This window comes from Diabrotica undecimpunctata, chromosome 2, assembly GCF_040954645.1.
Source record: "Diabrotica undecimpunctata isolate CICGRU chromosome 2, icDiaUnde3, whole genome shotgun sequence".
In the NCBI taxonomy this organism is placed as follows: Eukaryota; Metazoa; Arthropoda; class Insecta; order Coleoptera; family Chrysomelidae; genus Diabrotica; species Diabrotica undecimpunctata.
The window spans coordinates 82796998-82809161 of NC_092804.1; the positions used below are offsets into that span (position 1 = coordinate 82796998).

Genomic DNA, 12164 nt, shown 5'->3' on the forward strand with positions numbered 1-12164 from the left:
AGATCAAATTTTCCAATATCTTACATTTCTTTTCAATAAAATTCAAAAACTCATCTATTGTAGGAAGTTCGTTGAAATCTCTTTCGGATTCAAAGGATCGTTTCATATTAAAATCTAATTTTTGTGTAAATATATGAATTAAAATTAAATCTGCAAGATTGTCGGAGATATTTAAATTATTTAGCGCACTTAAATTCTTTTTTATGTGAGTTAAGAATTCTCGCAAGTTTTGAGCAGTATTTTTTGTTAATGAAGGAACGTTCAAAAGTTGTTTTAAATAAGTGTTAATTATTAAACATTTGTTTTCAAATCTATTCTTAAGTGTATCGAGCGCAACGGAAAAATTTGAGCCTACAACTTCCAAATTTTCAATTAGTTGTAGAGGCTCGTTCTTGAGAATTGATTTTAAATAAATTAGTTTTTCAATATCTGAAAGATTTAAATCATCTACGATAAGTTTGGTAAACATCTCGATAAAACTAGGCCAATTTGCTATATTTCCATCGAAATGTGGAATTTTTATTTCCGGTAGGCGGATATGATGGTTATTTGAATGATTTTGTTGAGCTGAGGTGCTCACAACAGAATTTACTGAAATTGTATCAATTTTATTCTTTAGAGCTGATCCTAACGTTAAAAATCTGTCTTCTACGTCTGCCATGTCAACAGAAAATTCATCATCTATTGTCTCTAATTCATTTTGAACCTCGAGATATTTGTCAAAAACTTTTGATAGATAGTCTTTTCTAAAAATTAATTCAATTTTTGAAATATTACTTTTTTCATTTTCTTTAAACCAATTCTCCAATCTAGTTATCGATGCTTTACTTCGACCTCTTGCCTTAACAAGATCATCTTTTACTTTAACAATATCATCAACCGTTTTATCCATGATTAGCTGATTGAATTAGATTAAGATTTAGTGAGCGAGAAATATGTGAAAGAATTTGATCTTTAAATTGAAAAAACAGAAGAATAGTAATAAACACAGAGATATAGCGAAAATATGAGAATTCACTAAAAATCGAAAATATAAGTAAAAGGATATAATAATTATAAAAATAATAGCGAAATAACGAAAATGTTCAATAAATGTTCAAAAAGAGTTTATAGTATGCACTTCACAAATGATACTAAAATTAAAAAACTTACAGTTTGTTGAGTGTGATGCTAGGCGTTAAATCAGCTACCAGGATGAAGGAGTCTTGAGGCGTCCTACTGAAAGATGCTGCAGATGCTGCGTTGATGTATAACTTGAAGATGAGACATGCGAAGATCTCTGATTCGAAGTTGAAATGTGAAGAAGTCCGGTTCGAAGGAACATGAACGAAGATGTAGGTGTTTGTCCTTACACCTTTGTCCTGATGGCTTTGTTTCACGCACCAGTAATAGGTCGCTGGTTTTTTCCCTTGGGGAACAAGGTTTTTCCTTAGGGAAATAGGTTCACTTTATATATATATATATTTCTTTGAAGGACCACCCAGAAAACTGGGAAAAATGAAGATTTGAAAAGAACGTTTGAACAAATATATTTAAACAAATACAATGTATTTTAAACGCCGATAACTTGCATATGATACACACTTGTCGGTGATACAATATTGACACGAACTTATTAATATACCGACTGGTTTAAAACACTAATATGCCGCTAGGTCGAGTAGAGCCTGACGCTCCTTCAGTGCTGGAATTTGAACTGATACTGATGTCCACTCTCTCCCCTCAATCACAAACATTCCGAAATCTCCCCCCTGACCCCTCGACGTATTAAAAGATATGTTTATTTTTCAAATACCTTTAACTTTCAAATCATTGATAAAAACTACCTGATAAGGGTATTTGTCTCAACTTGCGGAATTTTGGAATGCGTCAGAGGGTAATTTGGAAAATACTAATCCTTTCATTGTTACGATTCTATGAAGGTTTTAGAAACTTGTGTAGAAAGTTATTTAAATGCAAGATAACGGCGCTTTACAGATTATTAGTTAGTACAAAGAAATTTTATATATCTAAACTAATATACAGTATGATACAAAAATAAACTAAATAATATGATACAAAAATAGACTAAAAATATTAAGTATTGTTGTTACGCAACAACGATATCCGCCTGCTAACTGAACTACGAATCTTCATGTAAAAAATTATTAAATATAAGTAATTAACATCTTAACGAAATAAATCAAAATAAAAAGTTTAAATTTTTAATAGCTATGTTAAAATTATAGTAATTTATGAAGCGAAAACTTGAAAACAAATAAAATTATTGTACAAAAACTATAAACTTTTATTAATAAATCTATAAGAAAAATTCTGATGATATAAGGGCTCAATAAAATAACCGATATAGAAATCTAAGTACGAACAAGACATATTGGCTACAATAACAAAGAAAAAATGTAAATGGATTGGTCAGATATTAAGGAAGGACCACAATAACCGCAAGAAAAGCAAGAAAAGTATCGGCCCAAATAAAAATAAAAGAGAATCTAGAGATCCAGATAGTAGTGGTAAAAAAACTATTAAAACAGAAAACGAAAAAATCGGATTAGGATGGGTAGAAGTCAAAACTAGAGCCAGAAGTAGAGGTGCCAATGGGAAAGAACTTGTATAGTGATTATCGAGGAAATACAAGAGAAAGAAAATACCTGGCCTGACTAGTCAACCATTTGCATTAAGAAACACAGAAAATCCCAAGACTCTGCTCTCCACAAGAAAATGATAATGAGAAAGAAAGCGAGAGAGAGAGAGGTGTTCTGCCCATTAAAACCTTAAAGCCATTTATTTGAGTTATTGTAGAACAATTTATTTCCTCCTGTAACTATTAAGCATACCAAAATTTTTTAATATATTTTTGTATCCATTATTTTAAAGAACTTTTTTACTGGTATTTTAATGTAATGGCACACTTTACCAAAGTTCTTGTACTACATTTGCCATTCTTTTCTTTAGTTTTCTTCTTGATTGTTTCAGATATGTTTTGGTACCAGAAAAGAATACTCTTCACAGTCCAAATCCGCGTTTTTTGCCCTTAGACTCACCTTTCGCTCGTACTCCTAATCCTACGCATCCCCCCCTTTTTGCTGCTATTTTAAGAAGAACCACTGGGATAAAAGTTCTCGAGTGTCATGCTTTTATCTGCAAAAGGGAAGTTGCTGCTAATGCTTTAGTAAGATGCTGTTTTCACGCCTATGCTGACTCTTCATACGCCAAACAAGTTGACACAGCAGGAAGCATCTATGGAACTCTCGCTTCCGAACGGTTATCTAGTAAAGAAAAGGTAAGTTGAATATCCAGTTTTTACTGTTTATGCGTTATATTGTCTTCGAATCTACCATCTTAATTTTTAAATCAAGTCTCGATAACCTGTTCTGAGTTTTTAAATTATTATCTGCTATAATTCTACTTAAATATGACGGGTACGGTGCTTGAAAAACAACTGCTGCCTCCATAGCAATTTTGATGTGTTTTCATTACATGTCCAACGTAAACGAGTGCTTCAAAGTTTTATCAGGCCGTTTAGGTATCTACCTATATAAAATGTATCTACCAATAAAACTGCAAAAAAGATTCACATTTCATTGAAATAAATTCAGATATTTTCTTTAATTAATTTGTTTTGGCTTATGTAATAAAATACCCTATAAGACGTGAAAAATGAATTGTGGTATATTCATTAGATAGCGAGAATTCTTTCATAAACTTCGCAAGTTATAATACCTATGTATTTTTTGAAATGGTGCACTGTGTATTTTAAATTCGAAACATCCAAGCAGGAATTTATGAAAATACTAGAGTGGCTCTCTGTAGAATACTCGTTCTAAAATCACTAATTAGATCAACCTATTCTTAAATTACTCACAGAATCATCGATGTTTGTTAAATGGTCTGGATCTAATCCGGTCAATGAATAAGGCACTTGAAATTCTTTCAAACCTTCTGCGTAATTGGTTTAAGCTGTATCAAATCAAATATGTTGGTTATATTATGGTTGTTATATTATATTTTAAGGCTCAGTGTTTTTAAGTTTTATTGTATATTACGATATCCCAAGTTTTTGTTGTTGGGACGCTGTCTGATTATTTGGTAGAAGGTAGTCTGCGCTGGTATAAATTTCGAAAATATTGATTTTTAGAAAACTCATAACGAAATTTAACTAACAGCAATTCTGTATCAAATAGTGGTAGTGGTTTATTATTATAATAAAAGCGATTCTTATCTAAACAATCTTACACAAATTTTAAAGTTCTTGAAAATCAATCTCAGCTAACTCCTGTGTGTAAAAGGCATACACTAAACCGAAAACACTATTTTACTAGCAAATATCACAAATTATATATGTTTAGCAGATTTTGGTAATCCATGGAATGGTGGTCCAAGGCTCCATGCAATAAATGTAGGATGAGTTTTTGTCATCCAAGGCGGTCGGTTCTTCCTCGTCACTGGAAGCTGCTGACTTGATCCTGTTTTCAAACTGTCGTGCAAATTTCCTTAAATTGGCTGCGATTTTTCAGCAAAGTTAGCTTTTAGTTGAGTTAGATCTGGAGATGTATTCAGCATTCCAGATTTACTCTTCTTACGATTAACTTATCGTTCTATTTGTGTAGATTTAACGAGTGATGTTCAATAAAATCGAAGCAGGAGAGGGGATTCCAGAGGAGTGGGATCTATCATACATGTCCTCTATTTTCAAAACAGGTGACCAGGGTCACCAAATAACTATAGAGAAATTAGTGTAATACCTTCAAAAGCAAGAATCTTTTTCATAGTAATAAAAGAAAAAATAGAACAACACATGGACCATTATCTAGGCTAAACCGTGTCTAGATAATATATATTCATCATGAGACAGGTGATTGAAAAGAAGAAAGAGAAAAACATTAAAACACATATGACATTTATCGACTTGGAGAAAGCATATCATAGCGTTTCCAGGAATCAACTATGGAAATCAATGAGAAAAATGCACGTTAGAGGAAAATGGATGAATATAACACAAAGACTGTATAAAAAACAGAAGTGCAACTAAAGTTAAGCAATGAAATAACAAAACCAATCACCACAACAAAAAGCCTCAAACAATGGCCAATGACAATATCATTACGAAATAAAAAAAGAACAGTTGAACTGTACTTTATTAGAAGATGTCTACAAATCACCAGAGCGGATAGAATAAGAATAGAGGATATATGGAACAGAATGGAAGTAGACTGCTCAATTACAAAAATGTTAAAAAACAGAGCCTTGCAGTTGTACATGCATGTACAAAGAATACCAGCGCACAGGTGGTCGAAAAGAATATTGGACTGGGACACGCCGAGAAGACGCCGGAGAGGAAGACCTGCTACAAGATGGAAAACTATGGTAGATAGGAAATGCTATGATAGATAGAGATCTCAGGGAAGATGACTGGGAAAATAGAGTGCTGTGGAGGACCGAAGAAGAAGAAGATTTGGGCAGTGGGGAAATATCAGCTATAGTTAGACTTCTTCTTCTTCAGTGCCTTATCCGGTCCGGATATTGGCGATCATCAAGGCTATCATGGTTTTGTTGACTGCTCTGCGAAACAGCTCCGCTGAGGTCATCCCAAACCATTGTCGGAGATTTTTCAACCACGAGATACGACGGCGTCCCGGTCCTCTTCTGCCAAATACTTTACCCTGCATAACAAGTTGAAGAATTCGATATTTTTCTTCGTTCCGCATCACGTGGCCGAGGTACTCAAGCTTACGTTGTTTAATTAAATTAAGCACTTCTTTTTCTTTTGTCATGCGCTGTAGGACCTCAACGTTGGTGACATGGTCCACATAAGATATTTTTAGTTAGACTTGGATGAGTTTAATTATTGGACTGGGAGATTATAGAGTCTGAAGGCTTTGTCTGTGTTTGATCATTTGATTGAGTATTCGTAGGTACTGAAAGCCCTGCCTGAGTTTGGGAGCTTGTAGAGTTAGAAAGGCCTGCTTTAGTTTGGTCTTGCCGCTGGAAAGCCTGAAAATCTATAGATGAGAACAATCTCCAAAATCATAATCAGTGACATTTGCAGGCGCAAGCATCCACGCAGGAAATATATTTTCGTTCAGCGGAAAAATGACAAATCCCTTCTAATTATTGCTAACCGTAGCTGCTCAAAGATAAACTTGATTAAATAGTTCAGTTAGTTGAAAATGTGTGCCTGTTTTTCCTGGATGGTTCCTAAGCCTAATATTCAGGTCCTGATTATAGAATGTGTTAAGTGGACCAAAGAAACTGACATCTAGTGGTTGCATTTTATGTGTGTAATGGGGTGGAAAGCAGAATATGGTAATGCCATTATCTTTGGCGTAAGTCAAATCAAAGTTGTTGTCACTGGATTGACAATCCAAAAGTAACACAACCTTGGCTTAGCATGTTTCACAAAATTTTGCATCCATTTGTGGAATACCTCTCCGTTCATCCATCATTTTTCTTGGATAAATCCAACAGCACCAGTTAAAGCATATTGTTCTGAAGCTATTTTCTTGTGGCATTTTAAAGTAATTACTATTTAAATGGAAATAAGCCACAATTAAAGGTTAAAGTACGTTTATTGACGTTTCAATTCCCACTTCGGAAATCGTTCTCAAAATACAAACATTAGTAAATTAAACAAATTTTGTTTTTTTGTTACTTAGTGAAAAATTCATCTAATAATTTAATTTTATCTGACTCATTTATATTGACAATTCAGACATACATTATACATTTTAAAGTAGACGACTTTAAAATAATATTGCCAATATTGTTGATTTGCGTTCCTGGGACGACTTTACTTATAAGATAGTTCATTCGATTACATGAAATCAACTTTAACTTGAGAATATCCGTCAGAAAAGATCATAGCATGTAATTCGTCTTTAAAAAGACAAACAAACACATGCCATGATGACAGTAAAATTCTCCTGTTAGTGATTCCATAGTAAATTATGAGTGAAAAACCAGGAAAAAACCTCATAATACTATTACGACATGGTAAGTATTTGGTGTTAATAACTTCCTCTTTCAATATGGGTAACCAGATCCTATTACATTCTGCCGAGGAATTCGCGACACAATTGGTCTCATTTAGCATAATTAGAGCCGCTTCTTTGATTTTTCTCTTTTTACCATCCGTTTCTTTTAGGACTATATTTGAATCATTACATTGAACCCTATGTTCATTAACCCATGCGTGTTTACATATTTGAGATCTATCAAATTCTCTATTTTTAATATAGGAATGATGTTCACTTATTCTAACATTTAATGGTCTTGATGTTTTACATAAATAAAACTGATCGCATTCACAAGGTATTTTATAAATGCAATTCTTTGTTCTTTCTTGTTCATTGTTAGGTTTGGTTTTGGACAAAATAGATCTCAACGTGTTTGTTGTTTTGAATGTTGTTGAAATGTTGAATTTATTTCCTATCCAATGAAATGATTCAAATATAGTTCTAAAAGAAACGGATGGTACAAAGAGAAAAATCAAAGAAGCGGCTCTAATTATGCTAAATGAGACCAATTGTGTCGCGAATTCCTTGGCAGAATGTAGTAGGATCTGGTTATCCATATTGAAAGAGGAAGTTATTAAGAGGAAAATACCAGTATTGGTAAGTCAGTAACATATAGAGGATACATAATTTATGTTTTTAAATAACAAACATATAAAATCAGAATTTGGTGTTTATTGAAAGTAAATTAAATGCACCACCCACCAAATACTTACCATGTAGGGATAGTATTATGAGGTTTTTTTCCTGGTTTTTCCCTCATAATTTACTATGGAATCACTAACAGGATAATTTTACTGTCATCATGGCATGTGTTTGTCTTTTTAAAGACGAATTACATGCTATGATCTTTTCTGACGGATATTCTCAAGTTAAAGTTGATTTCATGTAATCGAATGAATTATCTTATAAGTAAAGTCGTTCCAGGAACGCAAATCAACAATATTGGCAATATTATTTTAAAGACGTCTACTTTAAAATGTGTAATGTATGTCTGAATTGTCAATATAGATGAGTCAGATAAAATTAAATTATTAGAAGAATTTTTCACTAAGTAACAAAAAAACAAAATTTGTTTAATTTACTAATGTTTGTATTTTGAGAACGATTTCCGAAGTGGAAATTGAAACGTCAATAAACGTACTTTAACCTTTAATTGTGGCTTATTCCCATTTAAATAGTAATTACAGTTAAAGCATGGTCCATTAGTTCGACTTTACTTTTTCTACTTAAATTTTTACGAGGAATAATAAATGCCCGAGGGCATTAACGCAGCAAACCTTAGTATAATGGTGGCCTCTCTCGGCACTGGTTAACAGGCGACTTGTTTTCTGCCTTTTGTTGCAAATACTTTCGCATTTTGTGATGGAAATGTGCTAAATTCAGATTCGTCAACATTCCATATTTGGTGAGGTTCGAAGTTATACAGTTTCAATAAATCAGTCAACAACTTAAGAAATGTTTCCATTTGAACATTGTTCAATCCCCGCGCTCTAGCTTTCGATGTAGCTTCAAGTATCCGAAGTGATATGGTCGGGTTTCGTTTCCTAAAGTCTCTCAACGAGTCCAAACCTGCAATTCTTTTTTTTTTCAAAGAAAATCTATGGGGAAGTTTCTTAGCAACAGCTATTTGGTAAGCAAGTTTTCTCAAATTCGTTCTAGTCATTGCAAAAATTCGCACCTCCAATTTTTGAAATGTTCAATTAATTTGTTGTTCCAGTTCTTTCTTAAATGAAGCTTTGTGACCACCTAAATATCATTTAGACGTTTCTCCTATTTGTGCTCAACGTCGGAGCGTAGTAGTTGGAATGTGGTACAATATTGCTGCGATCTACAAACCCATTTTTGCCTACGAACTGCTGCAATTGCTAAAAATATGAACTAACTTCAAAAATATATTTTACGTTGTAAATAATAATAAACAACATGAAGTCAGTTAAAACTTAGACTTATTGAAACTCCCAGTATCGTCCACTGGGTGAGATGGCATAATATGTCGTAGTATGCCATCTTACACTGTAGATACCTATTATCCAAAATAAATTGTTTATTTATCTACAAGCTATGTAACTTTGTACACTACAATATAATTGTCACATTAACCTCTAAAAAAACCAATGACTGTTAGCTAATGTAGAACTAGAATCATGCCTTTTCTGCACAAAAAATATTCTTTTTTGCGATATATTTTTACTTAAACTGTCGTAGTGCCTGCCTCGATCGTTCTCACGCACGGGCGATGGGCAAGTTGAACAAGCTTCCGTTAGGTATGCACCTATACATGGCGCTATTACACTACTATTGGTGACGCTATTGCTACCATGCTGTCTAAGCCGTTATGTTATGCCGTCCTAGACCACCACCTTCCCCTAACAATTTGTGAGTCGCTAGTTGCAGATTATTTCACATTGGAATACCATATCTCTATTATAATGCTGATCATAAACAATGGTAGTCGTATTATTGCATGAGTTGATCACACAATTATTTGTTTGTATTATATGTTTTTAACAATAACTGTTTGAATTATTTATGGGTGACATATTTCTTTAAAACATTTTTGGAACTCAATAATATTTTGGAATATAAATTTTATATTATTCTCTTATCTTTGCTTCTGTAACCTACAACAATAAATACACCAATCTTTATGTCTTAGATAGAAGAATGGAAAATAAATAGATCACAATCTGGATCTATAATGACATTAAATACAATTGCAAACAACAATCACAAAGATGATATTAGCATCTACAATGGTGATGAGAATCACAAAGTTTGGGCAGGTTCCCAGGACAACTTGGATGGAATTTACGACATTTATTCTAGTAGTACTATTTCGAGACCTTCACGTCCTAGACAAATTTGTCAACCAGTAGGTTAGTATTTAATTATTTAATACATTTGTTACTATATGTATAATGTTATGTTTTCAATTTAAATTTTCATTTATTTCGATCATATTCTCATTTATTTTTTGTATACCCCAGGTATTCAAACTCCGCAGTTAGCTAGCTTAAATAGCGACACAGTTTATTCATAATTCTAATTTCCGTCTGTCAGTTTCACTTCAAAATAAGAGAAAGTGTACATTTTTTCTGTATCTCTTTCATCTATTTAAAGTGGAATTTGAAGTAATAAACTCATTTCTACTGTTTAATCTCTCTTGGCGTTTGATCCATATATTGGACATTGTATTGTTCTCCTTTATGGTGAGACACCCCAATTAACCACGTGGTGTGTAACACCAATGTAACAAGCTACAGTCTTCTCTGGTAGCATAATCTACCAACATCTCCATTGAAGCCAACAACTCCAGTGGAACCTATAATCCACCTAGAAGAATTACTACTTGAAGAATAGTCACTTGCAGAAGAGACTGTGTGTAAGTTATTATAATCTTTTATTTATCCCTACCAAATTTCTCATTGTTCAGGTTTCCGTTTAAGATAAGATGTACCTACACCTGAGGCAAAGCTAGTCGAAGCCTCAACAATAAAATTGGCAGCTCAAGTGTCTTTTATAGTTACACGACTGAGGTGTCATTTTATTGTTAAACAATTAGCATCCAATAATATAGGCAGTGACTCCACTAGTATACATTGGTTGTTATATTGTTACAATATAATTACACCTCTTAGATTATCTACTTTATTGTCTGTATTTGACACAAATCAAATGTTCTCATATGACCTGGTACTGTGTGTCACGTCTGTTTTCAGATTTCATTACGCTTACTTTTCAAAATTTTTCTATTTATGGCTTAACCAAGACAAGCAATTTTCGTTTTATATCATCCTATATTTTTATTATTAGATATCAATATGATTATATATATATATATATATATATATATATATATATATATATATATATATATATATATATATATATATATATATATATATATATATATTATATATATATATATATATATATATATATATTATATATATATATATATATATATATATATATATTTATATATATATATATATATTTATATATATTTATTATATATATATATATATATATATATATATTTGTATATATATATATTTATATATATAATATTTGTTTGATTTTTTACACCTATTACTTATTTGTAGTTTATTCTTTTTGGATACACATAATAATGTTTGTCAACTTATTCGCCATTTTTGTTAGGGCTTCCTTTTAATCTAAATCTTCTATGTCTTTGTTTTTCTGGTGTTTCTTGAGGAAAAAAGGTTTAAAATTTGGTAGGACAAATCCATCAGGCATGTGGCGAAGGAACGTATCCGACAGGGCAGGCAGAATGGAAAAAAGTTAAGCAAGCCAAGACCCACAACTGGTTGTGGCGCCATTAGTAGAAGAAGAAGGAGGAGAAAACAGAGTATGTGGAATGTCCATTTAAAGATGGAGCTACTAAAAACAAAATGATATCTCTGTATTGTGAAATGATTGTGAAAAATAACTAGAATTAGGGTTGTATGGATGAAGTGGAAGGAAGCGAGGAATGTATGTTGTGTGACAGAAAAATTCCAATGAAACTGAAGGGGGGATTCTGTAAACAGCCATAAGCTATGATGTATGGAACTGAATGTTGGGCAGTTAAAAAGAAAAATGAACAACGAATGCGTGTGGCATAAATAATAATGCTTAAAGCTTAAATGAATGAGTGTAGTGATAAGAAAGGATAAAATTATAAATGAGTATATTAGGGGAAGTCTAGGGGTGGAACAATGGATGCCAAAATGAGAGAGCATAGGTTAAAATGGTTTGGTCATGTTGAAGGAGTAGAAGAGAAAGACCTGCGGGAGATGCTTAAGCAAAACATGTCGATAAAGGGGATTGATATTGGCACGGCTCAAGATAGAAACTTATGGAGAAATGAAATTAGGGAAGCTGACTCCGAGTAGGTATAAAGGCAAAGAGAATGATGTTGATGATTTGCTGGTATTTCTATTATTACTTACCTTGCTGTTTTCCATTTATTAACCATTTGTATCTTCGTAACCATGTTCGAACACTTTTTTTTCCTTACTACGACTCAGCTCTTACTATTTTAATGGATAACAAATTTATTTTTATTTATACTGTATTGGCTTGCTAATTTAAATATTTTCTCAAACAAATAATTTTGTTTAAAATTAAAAGTATATGAGATACTTT

At 32.4% G+C, this 12164-nt stretch overlaps 1 protein-coding gene across 1 annotated transcript in view; it reads left to right on the forward strand.

The window, feature by feature from the left end:
* The window catches only part of LOC140434702 (uncharacterized), an 86864-nt gene that overhangs the window by 52389 nt on the left and 22311 nt on the right, over positions 1-12164 (forward strand). Inside the window, exons 3-4 of the mRNA XM_072523151.1 lie at positions 2974-3280; positions 9670-9889. Coding sequence (XP_072379252.1) covers positions 2974-3280; positions 9670-9889 — 527 coding nt within the window. The remainder of the gene's footprint in view (positions 1-2973; positions 3281-9669; positions 9890-12164) is intronic.